At 37.4% G+C, this 22,356-nt stretch overlaps 1 protein-coding gene across 1 annotated transcript in view; it reads right to left on the bottom strand.

The window, feature by feature from the left end:
* OTOG (otogelin) overlaps positions 1-22,356 on the bottom strand; it is a 96,127-nt gene that overhangs the window by 63,264 nt on the left and 10,507 nt on the right. The window contains exons 8-22 of the mRNA XM_063398102.1: positions 21,986-22,191; positions 20,307-20,437; positions 19,337-19,443; positions 18,290-18,399; positions 17,378-17,503; positions 16,084-16,192; positions 15,219-15,265; positions 14,604-14,749; positions 9,139-9,271; positions 7,997-8,174; positions 6,149-6,273; positions 5,048-5,260; positions 3,324-3,489; positions 2,744-2,818; positions 234-277 (exon numbers count right to left, since the gene is read on the bottom strand). Coding sequence (XP_063254172.1) covers positions 234-277; positions 2,744-2,818; positions 3,324-3,489; positions 5,048-5,260; positions 6,149-6,273; positions 7,997-8,174; positions 9,139-9,271; positions 14,604-14,749; positions 15,219-15,265; positions 16,084-16,192; positions 17,378-17,503; positions 18,290-18,399; positions 19,337-19,443; positions 20,307-20,437; positions 21,986-22,191 — 1,916 coding nt within the window. The remainder of the gene's footprint in view (positions 1-233; positions 278-2,743; positions 2,819-3,323; positions 3,490-5,047; positions 5,261-6,148; positions 6,274-7,996; positions 8,175-9,138; positions 9,272-14,603; positions 14,750-15,218; positions 15,266-16,083; positions 16,193-17,377; positions 17,504-18,289; positions 18,400-19,336; positions 19,444-20,306; positions 20,438-21,985; positions 22,192-22,356) is intronic.

Raw genomic sequence — 22,356 nt, 5'->3', positions numbered from 1 at the left:
TTTAAAGTACAGGAGGAAAAAAGTTGTTCAGATTTAACAGTATTTTGAACAATTAGGCTGGTACAAAGCAGGAGCATTGCTTTCATACACACAAATATATAATTATGGATCCCTTCCCAGAAATTAACTTATACACATTGCACTATCTTCTAGTTCAGACAGGGGGTTCCACAGAGACTGGAGGAAATGTATTCACTGAACCTGAAATACCTTTTCCCTCTCTCTTCACTCACCTATTATGTTGCTATCACAGTTCATTATGCCATCCCTGCAATGGCTGCAATAGAAATACACAAAGATGTACTGAGAGCCAAGAAGATCTAAAATATGAATATATTCTATTTAGTAATGCAGAACAATTCAATACAAAATAATTTTATAAATGTTTGCACTGAACATTGTAACTGTGGATGGAGTGTGCATTGCCTTAACACATGAAGAACATTAGTTAACTTCAAACTTTTGCTTTACGCATAATGTTATTATGAGTTACAATACATGGGCTGACAAAAAAATACATACAGGAATATGCCCCCATACCGCTCCCCAAAATACATTTCCCCTGCACAAAACAGTTCAAAACTGCATAAAACTCACCCTAACAGGAAACTGTATGCAGGGAAGCACTGAGAAACCTAACACTGCCTGCTCCTTTCTAATTTGAGCCAAAATAGTCCAGTACTTTTCTAAAATGGTAGCAGCTCCTATTGCAACTCATTGTCAGGGGAAAACTGTAGCAGTGCTGGCTGAGTTTCAGGTCCTGGTCTTCACTAGAGAACCTGAGGCCATGAAATCCAGCACTATTTTCCAATCCTTTTTCAATGGCTAAAGCATCCTCAGGACTCCTACGGCTGGTCAGCAGATTCAAAATCAAATTCTGTATGTGCTACAGCCTCCCTGTGAATGCTTTTGGAGTTGAGCATGGACCCTAAAGCCCTGAAGGAAAGTGCTCAAGGACTGTGCAGTATCACTCAGGCAAGAGGAAAAGGAGTGCCAAAGGGAACCAAGAGGGAGGCAACTCAAAGGCTGATACAACATCAATAAAAATATTTTTAAAAAATTGTTGAAAGCAACAGAACAGAAAAGCTATTCCATAGAGGAGAAATTCCAGTTTGAAAGTGGAAACTTCCAAAGATGAAGCAATTGAGAGGAATAAAGGATGGGGAGACCATAATAAAGATAACAACTTTTTCTAATAGAAAGTGACAGTTAAAGTCTTCATCACATAGTATTTTTTTCCAGTTCATCCACACATATTCCTACATGATTCCTAATGTATTACTTAGCACAAAGCAATTCACAGGAGCCGACAGTCTGTACACCTCTACATTTGAAAGCTTTTCCTCTCCACAGATCTGCATATAGCCTTATTGAGAAAACACCTCAATAAAAACCATGACTAAATGGGAGACACAGATCTCTAATTCTAGCAGTTAGAAACCAGTAGATTTTAATTTTATTAACAAACATCAGCTGCCAGACCCCAAACAATTCCACTGAAATCAACGTAAAGAGGATTTTTGTCTACAGCAATTTTTAAAAAATTACATTTGTGGATGATCACATGATCTGCATTCAACCATATATCCATCACATGGGCCAGCACAATTAGCTGAACTAGACATTTGAGGAGGAGGATTAAAGATCTATCAGGAGAAGCCCTTTCTCTTGACTGCCAGGGCTGTCTGGCACGTTTTGTAAACAAAAACACCTTGGGAGGGCAGGCAACAGTGTACCCAGACTTTGCAGGGCCCCATATGCACAATGGGCTGCCTGGCACACTCCGGGGCATCTGCCTTAAGGTAAAAAAAATAAGCTAACTTGATAAGTAAGATATCAATTTGTAATAAACAGTATTTCTGGACTGCTGACAAGAGTGGGAAGGTTTGTGTGTGCTTATTAAGGGCCCCCACTGCACCAGGAGTTTGACAACACCAATCTCTAATGTGGTCTTTGTTAAAATGAAGTACTACACTGATCTGTCACAGTCATGATTTGGTCTGCTCTGCTTTTAATTAAGTGCTGTAACAACTGAGACAGGCAGTGAGAGCTCAGATATTATCTCTGAAAGCTTGTTATTTACAGAACTTGTCATCCACATTACTTAACCTTCTCCAGACAGAAGTAACTGTTGAAAAGGATGCATCTGGCAGGAGCCAGGATCATCTCAAAAGCTTTCTTCTTTAATGTCGTGACTGCGATGATGCAAATGGAAGAGCAAGAGGACAAGAAAAACCGCCAAATGTAAGGAACAATAACAGAGACACTTATTTACCATTGGCTGCAGCTGAGAGCTTTTTGTGTTGTTTCTTAGTTGATAAAAGCCACATTGCTCTTTTACAATGATTCTATACTAGTGGAAGAGAGATTCTTAATAATTCTTCATAAATGGATTAGAATCTGGTAAAGGGAAGGAGAATAGCAATGAAGATCTATGGACAGTCAGGGATGCCTGCACTTTTCTGGAGCTCTCCACATCAGCACGGATAAAAGAAAATATTGTGGCTTTTCTTTCTGTTTTGCACTTCAATATATTGCATTACAAAGCACAGCAGCCTGAAAAGCCTAAGCTCTAAGGGACCTTTATCAAACACAGAGAAAACAGATGCAGGTTTATTCTGTAGGCTTCATTAAAAATAACTAAAACAACAAAAAGAAAACCCAACAAACTAGCCAAAATTATTTGATAGAGCTCTTAAATTGACACACTTTAATTATGTGAAAACACAATTTTGTATCTTACCATTTGCCTAAAGATGTCATGACATTTTCTCCAGGGGGATAGTCAATTCCTTGAAAATAACATGGGCATTCGTTTCTGGAATAGAGGAAAAACATGTAAGTGATTAACCCAAACTGAAAAAAAAAGACAGAATTCCCATCGACTTAATTGCTGTTCAAATTTCTTTGCTTTGTTGGTTTTGGGAGGATTTTTTGGTTAGCCAGTGGCTTTGTGGTTGTTCAGGGTTGTTTTTTTTTTTTAAATGCAAGAAATTGATCTCAATACTGCCATATAACTCAAGCACATTTCAAACCAAATCAGTAGGAAAATGGAACTTATGTTCTGTATCTCTTACGTGCCAAAAACCAGAGAGAATGTAACAACTGGCATTGTTGATATTGGATGAGTGTCCATGTTATAGAAAAGCTATTTTGGATCACCACACACATCAATTCTGTATAGCTCCAAGAGACCCTGTCAAGTTTACAGATGCATATCATCTACAAGGGTAGATGTCAAGTTCATTAGCTCTCCACTCTGACTTGCAAATGTGGTGGTCTGAAACAGCGAGTGTGACTATTGGAACTGCAACTTTACCCACCTGTGTAGGCATCGCTCAGCCTTGGTATCCAAATACATTCCAGAGGGACAAGCACAGCCTTCAACACAATCCCTGCTGCATGTCTCTGGCACAGACAGTGCTTGGCAGGTTCTGCCACAGGTAGATACACAAGTACTGTACTCCTTTGTGTCTTCACATGAAAGAGCTGTCCAAACGAAACAAATCTCTCAAATTACGGTGCAAGAGACTCGAGTACCTAACAACAGTTTTCTGACAAACATCTCCATTCTTTTATTCCAAATCACACTAAATTCCACTAAAATTGCTATCTTGGCACTATGCTGCGTAAACTACACAGATGTAAATCCACAGTAATAACAAGTGCAATGAGTCTGGGCAGTTAATCCAGATTTACACTGCACAAACTGAACAGCTGAAGCCTTTTGCCTCTAACTCTAAAAATACTTGGCATTTGTGCATGGGCTTTTGGAAATGCATAGCACCTTAAAAAAGTCTTAAAAGCTTTAAATAAAATACATGTACTTTGCAGATATTGTACAATACCATATTAAATTTTCTTTTATATATATAGATATATGTTATAAAGCTCTACTAAAAAAAGAGTGAAGCTCTTGAAATACTAACAGATTCACGTATTTTAAATGCTACAAGCATGACTTTTTAAACATACTGTAAGAGAACCATACTTGTTTCCAGAAAAGTAAAATAAAATCAAATGGCTTGAGTGACCCATTCAATCATAAGTGGACACAGACATTCATGCCATAATAAGTGCAAACAAGGCAGTCTTGTCAGATACACATACAGCTACTCCAGCCTGAGATGCTTAAGCTGGACCTACTTAATCCTCTTTATCATGCATTACAACATGGATAATTACATTATGTGATGACAAGTGCTAACTGTTAAGTTCTTGAATGCTCCTTAGAAAAGATTCTCAGAGTCAATAGTAGAGCAGACCTACATCAGGAGTGTCAGGTTGCTTGACAGGGTTTCCAATTCTATACTCTTTTTAAAGGCATGTGAGGGCACATGATGTCCTATCAATATCTTTTGCATCACTAAAAATTAACATAAACTAAAGAATTTAATATTATCCTTTGCTTTTGAGGCTTTACGGAGTAGATAACAGATGTCAACTTTATAGATAAAGATACATATATTCTATACTCTTCTATTAATTTTAAATTAAATAACGACAATACCAAGTTTCAACACTTGCTTCAGCACTTCAGGTATTTCAGTGTCACTGACAGTAAGAGAATAAGAAGTCAACAGTAATCCAACTAAAACTGCTAAATACTATCATTCTTGATCATGTTCATTTAAAGAATCTGATAAACCTAGCATCTACAAGGAAGAGGCAGTTTGTAAATAAGACTTATATGGTATGAGATATGCAAAGCCATGTAATAAGGACAGACATCCTTTGAATTCTGTATACATTTGAAGCTCTCTGATGACTTGAAAAATATTTGTAGTGTTTCATAAGTCAAAGAATTACAGAAAGTAAACTATAAAGGAAAAAAAATCCTCTAAAAACACTGCTACAAATTCTGTTCTGACAGAAAACTCTTTAAAAATGAACCTTGTCTTTAGGTGCCACCTTCAGTGCACAGAGGTCACTCTAGAACGAATCCTTTTCTCATTTAAAAGCTTATATTGATTTAATTTTGTCTTCTGATTGTCTCTAAAGTCCTCAGGCAGTAATCATTTAAGTCTAGAAGTGAAAGGAAACTCACCACAATCTGGAACAGCTCCTCTGAAATCTATTACAACTCCAAACCTTCGGCAATGATGGGCGTAATGGGCCAGAGCAGAGCAAAAACAAGTCTGTCCACATTTGCAAGTGTCTCTTCTGCACTGCTCAAAATAGGGAACAGGACTCAAATAGGGGTAGCATGGAGCAAAAAGATCTTTCGTAAGGATGCTACAAGCTTCCGCTGCATAAGAGGCTACACAAATAACAGATTAAAAACTGTTTCAGTGAGGGAGTTAAAAAACTTGGAACAAAAAGTGTCTTCTATACAATGCAACCAATCATGGTTATATAGTATTGCCACATAAACCTTTTATCTTTGATATCTATACAGCTGTACAGAAGGACTAACATTCATGTCCCAATCTGTTATTGAGAACGCAGCTTTTTAGCACTGCACATTGTGTGCACATACTCAAATGACAGGTGATGTTGTAGCAGGAGACATGACAATTCCCTAGCACTGCTGAAATTACCTTAATATTCTACCTCTATGTCTTTACAAGCGTTTAGTGTCCAATACAAGAAGTGATAGGAATTGTGAAATAGATATAACTGATGATCTACAGAGTTCATCATTATTAAAGGATGACTTAGTGACCATCTGTGAGACTCATGGCATCAGCCACCTGCATATTTTCCCAACTAGACCCTTTCAGCTGAATCTATAGGCTGGCAGTGCATAAGCATCTTTCTCCTGCTCATTCTCTTTCATAGTAGACAATTCATCAAGTATTTAGGTTTTTTCCAGCATTCTCAAAAATGAATACTGCCATAGTTTTGAGTCTCTATCTTAACTAGCAGCTTCACCAATACAAGACATTCTACCAAACTTTAATGCATGTCTAACTTAGCACAGTGTAACCGCAATAAATAAAAATTACATATTTCAAATGTCTCTGCAAGTATTACAAAATCCTCAAACAATCCACAATGTGATTTTTAAAGAGCTTGAACTCAGCTGCCTCTAATTGCTTTAATCGGTAGGATTGGTTATTACTGTACCTGATCTAACTAGGAAAATGGGCACAGATGTACTGAGTAGAAATGAATTTGTCAATAAGAATTTGCCCTCACTGCCCACCTGCCTGCAGATGAACATCACATGGATCCACCTGTGAACTATCATGCACAGGAACACACGTTGATGAAGTTTTCCATGTGTTTCCAAACAGCTCTGGAGTGCTTTCTGTTACTCCAACTGGAGATCTTATACAAAAAAGAAGTCATCAGAAAAGGTATACTGAATTTGCAGAATGGTCTCAGTTCTTACACCCTTTGATTCAAGCTCCTCTCTCACTATTCCATATTCTCATTCACTCATCTATAAAACTCCTCTTTTTCTTGCAGGTAGAGACCCAGAAACAAAAGAGAAGATGTCCTCTAGAGAGTTTTTAAGGAAGAAAAGACCAAAATAGGCCAAATTCCATTTTTATAAGAGAGCAGGGAGCATCACTGTCCTGATAGTTTGATCTCCCTTATTTGTCCTTTTGGTTCTTTAGTGATATCTGATCCATTTTTAATCTCTCTTCTACCTATACTTTCCTGTCTGTTGCTGACTTCCCAGGCTCTTTATTCCTTGCAGGCAAGAGAAAAGAAATCCACATCTCCAGAAATATAACTGCAAAAGTAGCTGAACAGATACCTGTAAGACCTAGGTAACCGAAGCTGAACGCTAAATACTTTGACCAAAATAATTAAGGCACAGTAATGTTGTACAGAAAGAATGATCAAAACTGTGCATTTAAATATGGAGTGTTATACTTGAGGGAAAAGACTGCATTAGGCAGACAGCCAGGAGTATTGCCACTGGTGAAATGGGAGTGAAGGTGTTGTAAAAGACACCACTGGCTATGGCAAGTTTCCCAAATCCACTGTGGATCAGATTGTTTATGTATGTATCAAGATGCCTTGATACCATAGTCTGTGTAATGTCTCAGCACCATTTGTAAGACCCCAGGTTTAAGTTGACAAGTATCAACTATTGTACAGCTTCTCATTTGTGTGACAGCAATCCAAAGACTGTCCTCTACAATACACTACAAAACCACCTGTCAAACAGAGAAGTATTTTAAGTAGTTTTGCATAAATATCTCTCCTTTGAGATGCTGTCTATGTATTTCCTAGTCTCATTATAAATAAGTCTGATAATACTTTTTAATCTGTAACATAGAAACTGGTCAAAATTCCACTGGTATATCTATTAAAAGGGAAATATCATGGAAAGATTTTCCATTTTTCAATTAGTTTTAAGGTAAAAAAATTCCAGCTCTTCTGAGAGCATAAAGTTCTTCTATTATTTCCCTTTTTTATCCTGCCATGTCCTAAATTTGTCTTCTCCCAGCTCCATTAGGCTACTCTAATCCACTGGAAACTAGTTTGTTCTTTGGTGTCTGTGAGAAATATGTTGCAAAGAAACTGGGCAAACAGCAGCTTTGACTGTGGTGCTTGGGCAGCTCTGGCCACCTCTCCCTGCATCCCAACAAAGGGAAGCTCGGGCAGCAGCCAGTTCCTGTTGCTGGTCTGCAGGCCCTGAACAATGGAGGCTCTGTCAGAGACAGTAGGTTAGGGCTCACAGGAGGAAAAAGGAGCTGGAAAGAGACAGAGTCTTGCAGAGAGGCAGAAAGTTCTTTATATAGGCCACTCTGTATTTTGGACAACATTTTTCTGGTACAATAGCCTTGTGCATCCTATATATTTCATCAGAACTTTATATTAAAGTATTTTGAGCAAAACCTAGCTTGATATCCTATACTTGAAGCTACAGATTTTCTATTAGCAAACTGAACCCTACTATCTATCTCACTAATGAAAAACTTCAAAATAAATTACTCTTGGTATCTATCCTTTCAGCTTCAGTACACACTTCATCTACCACTCTAACTACGGATATTCATATACTGGCAAACAGAAATCTTGCAGCTCTGCATACAAAAAATCATCCTCTGTGTTTCCATTGAAGGTTCCACAAAGGCCCACTGTGTCGTCCTTCCACCGTTCATCCACTTGAAGGTAAAGCCTCAGTCCTTCTCTGTCATAGAGGATCTGCAATCCAATCTGTGTCTTTACTTGCAGAAATACAGAGGAGAGTTTCCGTATTTCAAATAACTCTGGGGAGCAAAAAGAGAGGTGGTTGAAAGGCAAAGGAAACTGGCTTGAAATCCACATCTTGATGCATGTCATTTCACTGGTGTTGGTTTATATCACTTTTATATAAGTATTTTTCCTATTAAGGCCCTATTTTCCTCCTAACATTTCTCATGTAAGGTTATACTGATTCAAACTTTAAGAACAAACAAGAAGCTTGTAAGACTCACCACACTTTTTTAAAATGCATTGAGAGTTCACTGAAATATCCATGACAGTATACTAAATTAAATCAATCTAAAGATATAAACATTGCAGATCATTTTTGTAGACTAATCCTAAAACCAGGAACATAACTCCTATGTTAAAACCTTTTTTGTGAAATTCCCAAAGAGCCAAGGCCTTGCAGACATCAAATGTACTAATGATTTACACATAAAACTCTCATTAAAGATAACACTAAATCTCACAGCCATATATCCCTATGCAGAATGCCAGACACCTTTAGGACAGGTTGATTTAAAAACTCACAGCAAAAAGAAAATTAATCTTTTGTCTGAAAATCTGTAGCTCATCTCTAAGGGGCAGTAGGGTTATTTCTGCTTAAATTAAAGAGAGTTGCTTACAAAAATGGGAGAAGAAACAATTCAGTTCAAGAATCAGAGGAAAGAATTTTCCCTCAGGCAAGAACTAAAAAACCTTACAAATGTGAGGGATGGCAGGCATTTGGACTTGTTAAAATGAACAAAATTGCAATGTAAGAGACAACTAGTCTGATGCAGCTACTGCACAACTTTACTATTAGTGTAAAAAGTACATCAAAAGTTAATATGTGAAGCATTTAATAAGAAATAACAAGACTGACACTAAACTTGCCTTTTAACTTCAGTACTTAGCAACATTGACAGTATCACAGCACACACAAATATCACTGAAATATTGCCCTAGTGTTTGATAAGAGTTATATGCTTATGTATTACTCCTTACCATCTGCATAAGGCAGGTTAATTTTGTACTGGTCATAGACCAAAACATCTCCTGAATGAGTCAGAGTCACTTGCCTCTTGGGGTCCTGCTTAAGAATAAGGCTGACAGATTGGATACAAGATCCATCCTGGTTCTGCAAGTGAGAGCAAAGCAAACAGGAGAAGTTATACTTAGTGGGGATTGACTATTTTAAGATATACCTTGCTTCTTAGCAGAGTGCACTAACAAAATATGCAGCTTTACAGCTAAGTAAGAAAAACCAGTATTCTGAATGACTTCCCATACGTGTTTGATAATAACGCTAACTTGCTATGCAAATACAGCACAAAAGTGGGATTTGGAAAGAGAAACTTAAACAACTCTCACACAGCTTAGTAGCAAGACACACACAATCCATGAGACACACTAATTAAAGACCCACTGAGGCTGAGTTGATGCTCACTAACAATGCTGCATTATCTACAGAGCAGTGCACTTAACTCCAGATTTGTATTTTAACGTGTTCTGATATACCCAAGTTCCTTCAAAGCATATTTTAAGACATAAAATTCTTTTAAAGACAAATATTAATGAAAGACAGAAACATCTTGTGAACCATTATTTAAAATAGGACTTAAGTTCATTATTTCTGAGGGGAGTTGTAGAGTAGAGCATGTTCATAAGCTCTGTGGATGACTATTGTGATATAAGAAAGGCAGCATTGTGCCAGCATATAATATTACAACATCCAACTGACCTAGCTTGCTTAGTTATTGCTGCTACCATTGCTTATTCTTATTTGCATTTCACTTCTCCAAGTCAAAATGTCACATAGAAAAACATGTGAGTAGGAATACTGCATTGCAGTCTGGATGAAACATTGTTTAAAAAAATATCCTAGACCAATCCTATGTAGTTTTTTTACACTCACACTCTTCAGTGAAACTTAATTGTCAACAGTATCAAAAGCAGCTAATTAACTGAAATTCTACAACAAATACACCTCTATTAAGTAACAAGGAAACAAGTCAGAGAGGTGATTAACAGAAGTCAGCTACAAGCAAAATTTTCAGGACAGGATTTCTACTTTCTAGAGTAACTACAGGTACTTTGGCTTCCAATGTCAATATGGAAAGAAGGCTTGTTAAAGCATGTATATTAATTACAGTAGATTATCAGATTTTTCTGAACAGGATTAATTTGATCACTATTTAATTTTTTTTAAATGCTCTATCAAAGAGAATCAGGCACAGGGGTGGATCAAGAGATTACTTGAACTTCCTCATGTCAGCACTGACCATGACACATGCTAAAAGACAAGAATCCCAGTCTACGTTTTACTCTCTCACTGACCTAGAAGGAAATTAGGTTTCTGATACTCCTACTGCACCCAAATCTCTTTTATCATGGCTTGAGACACCAACTTACTTTACCTAGTTTACTATGGCTGGATGAAGTTAAGAGGCTGTCCATTCCCTGCCATCTACAGATGAAAGGGGGGAGCACCCAACTCCAGTTTCTTCTGTTCAGCCTCCAACACTGCAAGACCTAACTGTTTAACAGCTATTCTAGAACAATGACAAAAATTGGGTCTGCTCTTGTCACAATATTTGTTCATTTTACTCTTATCTCGATTATGCATCTTCGACATCTCAATGTCACAACAAAAAAGTATCTCTTTTCAACACCATTTTGAACACAAATTCAAAACAGTCTTATATACCAAAACTTAAACAGACATTTCTGAAATCACTTGGTTAAAGAGCAGACTAGGTCTCCCTGCAGAAAATTCCACATTGATTGGATCTGGAACTGTAGTTCAACTCTCTCTGACTTTCACTGGGACTTGTCTAATACAGAGCAAAAGTTGCCCTGCTTGTTGAAAACCATTCCTAGAGCTACAAGGATCTCTGGACAGTACTTTGTGGTTCTGAGAGATGCTGAATTAGCAGCAGAGCACATCATCTGTCAGCTCTTCAAATACCACGGACACAAGAACACAAAGTGGTGTGTAAAGATTAATTTCCCTCTCTCTAGATAATAATGCAACAGTGATCTTTCACCAGCACGTAAAATGATAAAATAAAACTTGAAAATAGGAAATTATAAAAATAACTGGAGATATTTCATCAGCTCAGCCAGCTCTCCTGGAGTGACAGTGAAGATAGACATGTGCCTTGTGAAGCCATGCAGTTGTAACTTATCTTGCTGTCTGGCCTCTTTACTACGAAATTAGGTTTCTGTGCATTTGATTCAGCAACAACAGCTACAAATTGGCAATATTGTTGGTCTTCTAAAAAGCTGAAAATAAAAAAATGGCAGGTGGCATGAAGAGCAGGAGAGAACCAAGAAAACAACTCTCCATAGTATATACATTACTACACAGTATCAACAAAAGTTTTATTATTCCTTCAGGCTTAAACTGAAGGAGAAACTCTGCCTGACAATTGTTCTCTGTTCCAATAGACTATTTCTTTCACAGCACTGCCCCTGCCAGCTTTTGGCAGGTGTTTTCACAGGAATGGCCATTTCTCTCACTAGACACTTAAAAAAAAAAAAAAAATCTATGTTCAGAAGACCTTCTCATCATACAAACTACAAAGCCAGTGAGGCTGTCACCTGAAACTCAGATAAGGTTAAGCTGTGCTGATCACTTGACTGATTCTCCTTCCAGAAAGTGCTTAAACAAAATTTCACATCGTTTTGAAATAACCTGTTGCCTGATGAGTGTTTATGTCACCAACTCTAAGGCTCAGGATGACTGGATTCTTTGTGATTCAGAAAGCTAAAATCTCCCCAAGTATTTTCTTTCCACATTTTCCAGTCTGCTTGAATGCGATGGGAGTGATAAGGCTTTTTTAAAGAAGCACGTAAAATCTCAAACCATCATGAAATATGAGATTCCACATTACAAATCTTTTAGCTTCCCATTTCAATTCATTAATTTTAATAAATGGGAAAAAACAGATAATGGAGGGTGCCTGGGGAACTGAAAAGCAGATATTCTGCCAAGTGGTACCAGCTGGTTGATAATTAGACACTTGAATAGCTGCACTGAAGCCCCACATTCTTGCATTATACTACAAAAAATGTTCTCACTGCCCTCTTACCACCTGCACACTGATAATTAAACTAGCAGCTCGTAGCCCTGGGACATATCCCATAATCCTCTGATTACTCACCTGATTGTTAACATCCAGAATGCTTTACTCAGACCTCTGTAAAATCTATACTTGTTAGGGACTGATCAGGTTACCTTTGTTAAAGGCTAGGTGAAGTATGAAGCCCAACATGCAGTAAAAGCCAAGAGAATCTGGGCTTTTTTCACCTACAAACCACCTGGACACAGAGATACACTCAGTAAAGTTACTAAGTCAGGCTGAAGGAGAATGCAAGAGTTACTGTAAAGCATTTTGCAGTCTCACCAGTGCAGCAGAAAGCCAACTAGTTTGGTTAACTCTTTCCCCAGCGAAAAATTATCCACAACAACTTAAACCAAAAAGCACAATTCTGTCTATTTTGTACACAAAGAGAAGTGTTCCTAACACAAGGGAATGAGACACACATACATACTCTCCCCATTACCACAGCAGGTATTTGCTCTATTGAGGGGCTTTTCAACAGGCCAGGCAGCAAGGTACCTTCCTGTGAGCTTCTGCAGGAAGTCACTTTGGCCTCAACACTCCTTTGATAAAAAAGCTGCCTAGACAGTTTCTCTGGGGATTTCCTTTTCTTTTCTTCCATGATATAGTACAGCTATACTATACACAATCACCTCTCTCAAGCTTCTTGGACTCTGCAAAATTCTAAGATTATGACATTGACTGAACAGATGCATGCATATGCTTATGTTCTGCTTCACAGCTATTCTTTCTTTTATTGAGATGATACTAACTTAATCAGCTCCTCAGGATTCCAAGATTAGCACAGAATGAAGCCAGCCCAGCTTGCTAAAATAAAACCAAGCTAACTAAAATATGCACTTGAAGTGAAGAATTGACACAACCAAATATATCTTGAAACAGCCTCAATCTTCCTATAAACTGGAAATACTAGCAGAAATACTCAAGAACAATGCACACAGGTTAAAAGTTAGAAGTTTTTCAAATGTGCATGTCCTTGTCAGCCCTCACTGAAATACTTCTGTCTCAAAGAGCTAAAGACTGTAAAGTGTTGTACAGCAATTTTACTTGCTACCCAGAAATCCACTTTTTGAAAAGTGGTAACTTCTAGGCCCTGTCACATATCTCACTTGGTATCCTGATACAGTTCTCCTAGGAACCATGGAAGAGACATTTATTTGTGGATCATCACATTTCAAAATACATTTGGTCTCTATCCAGTTAAGCCATTTTCCTTACATCTCAAATTCTACCACTGAGATGAGGGGACTCCCTGCACTCAGTCTCCTACCTCTTACCTGCATTGCAAATAAATAATTTCTATTATAATAAACTTGTTACCACAACTTTATTCTAACTTTCTACTTAAGTCTTTTCCGTCGTCCAGAGAAGTAGGCTAAAATGCAGAAATAGAAAACGACTACTGAAATATGCCTTTAGAAAGCATAGCATCTCAACTTATATAACCATTTCATTTCCCCAAGGAAATCTCAAGTGCATGAACAATAGAAACTTCAGAGAAGAGTGACTGCAATCATTAATGTAAAAGGACTTACGGAATCATACATTTATTTAGAGCACAAAAGAAATCTAATGTAGTTACCTCCACAGAAGTACAAAGCAATGGTGCCAAATCTGATTTTATGTGAATTATATAATAATGTGGGCCTAACATATATGTAGATGGTCTAGAATTAAAGCAAAGTCATATTTAAGGCTATATACACTCCAACTGTCGGTACAGCTGCTTCTAAATAAAAATTATTACAGAAGGCCATTGGAGACAGAACATAATTCTGGCCAAGATACAAACTCTTTTTCCAATTGAGAGTCCAGCAGCTTGGTAATCATGACTTCAGTATAAATGTGGGGCAAATCCTGCCCTTAAATGCACATGTAGAACTAAGTGAGAAAAGCCTGATTCCAGAAAACAGCTAAGCTCAGTTACCTGCACTTCCCATACCAAGTATGTATTTTTAGGATCTGTTCTATTCAACATAACTTCCTAAAAACCACAAGCCCTATCAAGACTGTGAAAAAACTGAAACTCTGTAGTCAAAAACCTTACCAGTGTTCCATACCTCACACACAGTTTTGTAGTACATGCTCAGAAATGCACATACAAAATAAAGGAAAGAACGGGTCTTGGATATCAGGCAGACAAAGTATTTGATGATGCCTGTGCACAGCATCAGAAACTTTCAAATATAAAATAGGACCACCCTTGGAATCACCTTTCATAGCACCCTTAGCATCAGCTATACACATGCCCAGGTAGCTTGCTTTTCTTCTTAAATGCTTTTTTCTCCCTCAATTAACAGACCACTCAGGATATAAATGTTACAAGCAGGCTGCAAGTCCCACCTGTCCACAAGGAGCATTTTGCAGGGATACGGTGAACACTCCAGACATGCGGCTCTTTGCCAGGATGTACTGGCAGGTGGCTTGGAAAGTGTATTTGCGCCCATCAAAGGTCATGAAGTGAGTGTCTCCTGAAACTGAGCATTCAGCTGGAAAACAAATAATGCAAATAATGAATATGTAGTAAAGACAGTGTACTAGCCACAGTTACTACTGCTGTAGAGTTCATACACTCTGATACATTCTGTAACTTATAAATTGCATTTGTATTACAACCAGGTATTAGGAACATGTTTAGGAACTGAAACTTTTCCTTGCTTTTGTTATGGAGCTCCTACTTGATGCCAGGCCAGGACACCTGAACAGCTCCTCCCCCAGAAGGAGGCAATAATATCTGTCATCCTTATATTATGGGTATTTGTGGCTCTCAAAACTGATTTCCAGAAACATTAACACATTTAACTGATAAGCCAGGTCATTTTAATATTTAATCTACTGAGTGTGTAGATTGAAATAAAAATGCAAGTTACATAATGAAACATCACATTAACCTCTAGAAGTAATATTTACTGAAGTAAGAATTGAGCTATCAGTTAAGTATTCAAGACTCTCACATACCTGGACATGTAAAATTTGTACAGATCCACCTTCCTCCAATGCAGGTGCTGAAATCAAAACAAAGAGTTTTCGTACTTTTATTCTGTGAACTATACACAGCTGTCCCTCAGTTGTTCTTCCTGGATTCCTTATCACTTGGAATGAACACCAAGTGTCTTGAGTCTTACAAAAGGGAATAATAGACTTACCACTGTCTTTAGAATGGCTGGAAGCTTGTCATGAGGACATGGTCATGTGAAATTTCATCCATGCCTCCAGTGTCACTACAGTTTCTTATTAGCTGTTTCATAACCATTAGAAAAGTGAAGGACTAACAACATTATTGAGAAGAATAAACAGAAGCAATTTGAATCTTATGACTTTAAAGATAAGAATTGTTGGGGGGTGGTGGGGAAATTGCACATCTGCAATCTCATCCATTTTCTTCAGTTAAGGTGATCCAATAAAAAGCACTCTTCCTACAAATTTTTCTTTCCGATTTATAGAATTAACTTAGAAATTCCCAAACAGCAGCTTAATGGCCCTTTATGTCCAAGTGAGACAACACAAACAGGACACAAAGTCAGCATAGTTCTCCTGTTAAGATCTGAATTCTTTTTATTTTTAAGGGAGAGTTCAAAGGGAAAAACAGTACTAAATATTACAATATTATCTGCAATATTTGTCATTTTCTCTTCTTCCACATTAATAACTCAATAGCTTATATTTTCCTTAATTGCAAAACATACCCAGAACAATTTTTTATGTAGAAATAGTGAGTACTTACCAAGTTTATCCAATTTCTAATTGACAAAGGCCTTGAATAAGCTGTTTCTTATGATCATTAAACGATTTGGTTCACAATGTAATAAGAAAAAGTACTCACCAGTTATTACATTCCTCATAAACCACTGAGCCCATTTCAAAGGAACTTCCATGGTAGTCACAAGGACAGTCTGTAGGCTTGACACACAACTCATTTTCATAAATTAGCCCTAGAAAAAATAAAATAACAAGAAAAAAGCGAAATATCCATGACAAGGGCTGACAGAGCACGAACAGTTATAATCAAAAACACCAATGGTCATTCATGTATAATAAATCTTTAGACAGTTTGTTACTCATTTTCACCAAAATAACTGTATTTGAATTATATTAACTAAATAAATTATATTTCAGGGATCAAATGACTAAATTTCTTGAGATACAGTAAACATAGTACAAATAATAAATATTTAATTACTGGGTGAGATGTAGAGGCAACCATATACACATAAAATAACAAACCCAAACATACAGGCCAGACCGCTTTGAGTACTTTTGGCTTATTTTTTTAAACACATTTACAAATCTTTTCCTCTATGGTCCTCATTTTACTGATTTTTTCTGCCTTTTTTCCTTTATTACTGTAATTGTTATTATCCTATTCTGACCAGAGGACCAGACAAAAAGGTTAACCAAACCATAAAATACATAATTTATGACAAATATGATTAAATTTATAAATAATCAGGGCACATTTAAGAGGTTGAAGATCCATGGTATTATAACTTTCTTTTTCCTCTTGTAAATAGAATTCTGTAGTCAACAGAAGCCAATAACTCGGAGAAAACTGGCTATCTATCTATTTTGGGGATGAGGGCAAAGTTTTGCTACAGACCACACTTCTAAATACCTCACTTTCCAGAATCATACAACAGTCTCTAAACCTCAGTATCAAAACCTGTTTCTGGCCACAGGAATGAGTTTTATTTATGTCACGGTTTTGAGCTTTACTAAAGCACCCTAACCAGGAAAAGAAATTAAACCAAAAAACCCCAAGAAACCAAAATAATCCTCCCCATACCAACAAAAACCAATCAGCAACCACCACAATCAGTAGGATTTCTGTTCTATACTAACAAAGCAAACCCTGTTTTTCACTGAAATTGTACAGCTCTACAGCTAGAATGTGGATCTGAGCTGAAACCTATTCCTACTTTTTATGGGGAAGAAAAGGCTCTTGTCAGTAAGGAAAACAAGGTCAGCTACCCACACTGTTGTGAGTAGGTCGGATACCCACTCAGTTTATAAAGAGCTCCTGCTTTTAATCTAGTCAGGTCAGAGGAGGATGTAAACGTGGGGAGGAACAATGTGAATGCTGCATGGAATCAGGTATGTGTCTGAGAAGCCAAACTCACCATCTGGGCAGTAGCAGCCATCAATGCAGTGAAGCTCACTGCCAATGCACTGTGATTGCTGGTGACATGAAACAGGGCAGCAGTCGATACATTCACTGTAGGTCAAGGGTTCAGCACAGGTAATGACTGAAATACAGAAACAGAGAAATGAAAAAGTGTAGAGCTACTGCCACAGGGAATGCACACAGTTCTTTCAGGTATGTATCTTCTGGCATGTCAGTTCAGTAGCTGTTCTCTAGATAAACATTGTGTAAAACAATGGCCTTCCTAACAGATAGAGAATTGATACATATTTACATATTCACATCCTCTCCATTAAAGGTGCATTAAGAAGGAATAATCTTGAATTACACTTTTGCACAGCAGAGCTTTTTAGATTCAGACCATCATCAGAAGCAGGCAGGACACCCATTAACAGAGATTTTTTGGAACCACAGTGGAAATCTTCTGTCATAGATGACAAAAGAGTTTTGGTCCTGTGTTCCATGTAGATGAACAAATTAGATAACCTCTTTCAAACTTACATTATCTGACTTGTAAGAAGAAGTCTTATGCAAAAGCAATTTAAATTTATTTTTGACACTCATGACACACATTTCATTTATCACAAAGCCATGAAGACTTTGACAATATGTGAAAGAGTAGCTCTGTAAAAATAAAGATTGTTAATAATCTTAAAGAATTACATTGTAATAAGCTTAGTGCTTTAAAAAAAATCAGTATAAATTGCACACATTAAAGAGAAAATTCATTGCATTTATGCAGCCTTGAAGTGAGTTTGACTGACTTAACAGCTTCATTACGAATTACAGGAGTACAAAATTGGAGAAAGGCAAAGAAAACTACGAAGGGCACCCTTTTCAAAATACAAGGGCCATGGAGCATTTCCAAGTACAAGAGCAAAGGCATTACCACACTGCTGGAAGTGCACACGCCATCCATGAAGTGGCTTTCCTGCCTGGGCACACGCTCTGGCATACTCAGTGAGTGCTCGACACCACGTTGCATCATCAGCTGCTGACCTTACAAATAAAAAGTGACATATTATGTTGTACCTCCATGCAAACACACACTCATTACCACATGAATGCTCCTGCATTGCATGCACCCGTGGTGTTTGAAGCTACTTTAACAATGTTGTAAGGTACTGTGCTGTTGGACTGGGTTAAAAGTCTTAAAAGGATGAAAACTTTCTGCCACCCTTGAAGAGAGGTCATCAATATAAGTATCAATACATTTGAGACCTGACACTATTTTTCTGAATAAATCCACAAAAGCCAGAAATACAGCAGTATAAGGAGACCTCAACAAAAGTCTTGATTTTTACAGAAGAAGTAACAACTTGCAGAAAACTCACAAGAAGCAAGTGTAAAATTTCTATAAGTGAGCCACTAGGGTACAAGAAATAGAAATCATCTCCTGAGCTTCTTTATTTTTTAAAAAATTTAACTAGTCAAAACTTCTCAGGCCAGGAGTACAGCAAGTTATGAAATGTTAACATACGTTCAAATGATTATCAAATTCATTTTTTCAATGGATTACCATATAGTTTGCAGAAGCCCAACTGACCCATCCACTATAACTTTTCATTATAGCAAGAAGGCTTTAGAGTGGCAGAATCATTTAAGGATGTTGCACACTCAGAATCAAAACATATTCAAGGGACATATTCAAGTGACATATTCAAGGGAGATAGACTAACACAACTGGAAAATATCTGGGCCTGACTTTGGTCATTCTTGTACCAAAGAAAGCAGGAAGAACTTGACAGCATTCCACAGCAGTAAAACTAGAACAAGTGTGAAAAGCAAGATAACGAAACAATGTTAAATAAAAACTTACATGCAGAGAGAGCCACAAATCAATCAGTTCATTTAACACTTATAATTCATTCTTATGATAGAGAGACCATGGGTTTTTTCATAATAGCTTTGGAATTAGCCAAAAGCATTCACTTACATGCAGAGATCATTTGTGCAGCTTGCCATAAAAGAAAGAGGACTCACATACTCGTGACATTGTTTAAATGGGGGATGTAACAGGATATTACACAGAGCATATGCCCTCTGAAATGAAATAGACAGCTGTTGTAATGAGGCTTTCAAAAATAAACATCAGCAGAATAAAATAGAATGCTGTGGAAAATCATAATAGACATCTGTCTTTGTCTAGGAATCACTATCTTCTCACCAAACCAAAGCAGTGTTTAGTAACACGTTGCTCTCCATGTCAGAGTTTCCATAACACTGAATCTTTTATCCAAGGTCATACCCATGGTAGTAAAATATAGCCCGTCCCCAAAAAGGGCACAGATAATTTTGCAACTAAGCCAGAACAACCTGAAGAAAGCTTTCATTTTAATTAAATTACACAGTAAAAAGCAAGAGAAATAAACCATACCTGGCATCAGCTTTATTTTTAAAGCACTTTAATTTAAGGGTTATATCCTGAAAATACTAATTAAAAGGTAAAATTACTTCAAAGTCATGGAAAAAAGCAACAATAACCTTCTTTTTAAACACTGGCAAGTGAACAGTGCTCTGACTCTAGTTTTGTTTCCTTGCTTCTTTCTATCCTTCCTATGGATAAGTTCTAGAAGAATCCCATATTTTACATCTTGTCTCTCATTCAGCTTCATAGTCAAACACTTCTATTGGCTGCTATGCAGACAGTATAATATTTGAAAAGATCAAGCATTAGATACAGAACAAAAGGGAGGAAGGGGGCAGTGGGGTGATGAGAGGACAAGGGAAGATTTGTTGCAGCAAGCATTTTAATTACTCTCTCCCAAAAAAAGATGCAAATATTTCCAGTCTCCTTCAAAGCATTAAACGTTATCAAGTTATTATTTGAAAACCAAAATTTAGTCAAATTCTTGCTCCATTAGAATCACCAGCTACAGCAATGATCCTTTTGTGTTGATGCAAACCTGCAGAGATTCACGGCTTTGTGCCAGGCACGGTGGTTCATTGAGAAGAGATTTATCCCAATCGCGTGTTCCGTGTGGAGGATTTTCCTGCCAGCTCTCTACGAATTCTGTTACATCATCTGTCAGTTTCCCTAGACAAGACACACACACAGAGTCACACAGTGACTTGGAAGAACAAGTGTTTCCATAGGATTTCCCAGGGAAACATTTCAAAAACCAAAGCACACCAAGAAGAGAACACCTAACCCTTTTCCTACTACTAAGTGAATCAGCTGAAATCAATCTGGTCCTTTCACAAAACAAAAAAATACTTTTGGAAGGAACTACACAAGTTGGCTTTTGGATGGCAGAAAGCAGCTTACTCAAGCAATTTGGCAAGGAAGGGATTTAAGGGAGAAGGACTGTGTCTGCCTTAGTCCATCAATGGAATAAAGGAAAGAAAGCTTTAACTAAAAGCTTAAATAAACTAATAAATAACATTTTATGCTGCTATTTTATAAAAGTCTCCCAAAAGGGAGTCTAAACCCAAGAAAGATGAGGCATGCCTGGGTCGCTGCAATGATTTGTCTGCACTAACCAAATACAGGTGTGACTAATAGAAGTAGAAACGTCCATACTAGGGTTAAATCAACTAATCCATCATTATTATTATCCACCTGGGACATGTGATATTGATTACTTCTTGGATTACCCACAAATGCATATCTTGCCCCATCTTTACTTCTCCCCAAGCCAAGTGGATAAAGCTCATGCACAGTGAATCCACTTGTGCTGCAAATGCAGCTTTAAGGGATGGAGACACTGAGAAAGGTGAGAGGGAAAAGTCTCTGGGGAAATGACCCCTTGATCTTGATATTAGTATAAACAACTTGATTTAGTGAGCAAAGTATTAGTGAGGGTAATGACTGTTAACAGTGCTTTCTGAACCTGAGTGGAATGCACGAACAACAGAGGAAACCACATCCACTCTGAGCTTTGAAGCAATGCTCTACAGAAACATCTTCAAGTTCAAGAGGAGGAGCCAACAGTTAAACAGCCCAAAGTAATGATTTCCCAAAGTTTTTATGGCCTCACTTGAGATACTTTTCAAGGGACTTGATTTTTCCTCCTGTTTTTTTTTTTTTTCTTACCCATTTTATAGATGTCTTCACTCAAATTTACTGAAACATGCCTTTTGGAAGTGTCTGAAGCTGACACTGAAAGATCACTGATTATTTCTGAAAGCGTTGGCACATATGAAATGACAGATCAAACAGGATTTGACAGTTTTCATTAATTTGATTTACTAATTATTGATTTATTTCCAACAGCAATACCTCAGGCTTCCCTAGGCCGCAAAAATCTCTAGAAGGGCAGTGAATATTTAAAAACAGATTTTACCTTTCAGGTCCCAGCAAACTGAAGTACAAATACCATTGTAGGTAATTGAGTAAGACAGCTTTAAGATCTTCCTCCCTAGAGCCCCACCTACACTGAAATTGGTCCTCTTCACTAAATATCATTTAGCAGAAGTATTTCCACATCATATTTTCAATTTCAAAAGCCACCCATCTTAAATTCAATCAGCATTACAACTGAAAGCTAAGCAAAGTAACATCCATTTCACAAGAAAAACAAAACAAAACAAAACAAAAAAAACCTCACCACATTACACAACAGGAACTATCTTAAATACTCACCATAACTGGTTTCCAGATCATCCTGCAGAATAGCATTATTGTTTCCACACAGGCCATGGGTTTTGCCCAGGTACTCAGGTGCCATTTTGATGTACACTGCTGATCTACCATCCCAAGCCAGGGTAAAGGCATATTGGTGCCTGACCAGGAAGTACCCAGCTAGTTTCTGGATGTGCAAGTTTCCACCAACATAAGGTAATTGTACTCTGGCATGACATACAGAAGCAAAAATAATATCACATTAGAAAATGTAACTATTAAAAATAAATTACTTGCTGATGCCTTCCTCATACAACTGGTGTAAATATTGAATAACTCCGCTAAACCAGATGAATTTGCAAATAACAAACAGCAAAAATCATGAATGCCAA

Source organism: Prinia subflava, chromosome 5, assembly GCF_021018805.1.
Source record: "Prinia subflava isolate CZ2003 ecotype Zambia chromosome 5, Cam_Psub_1.2, whole genome shotgun sequence".
In the NCBI taxonomy this organism is placed as follows: domain Eukaryota; kingdom Metazoa; phylum Chordata; class Aves; order Passeriformes; family Cisticolidae; genus Prinia; species Prinia subflava.
The sequence above is the reverse complement of the archived record's forward strand: the minus strand, read 5'-3'. Positions and strand labels throughout refer to the sequence as shown.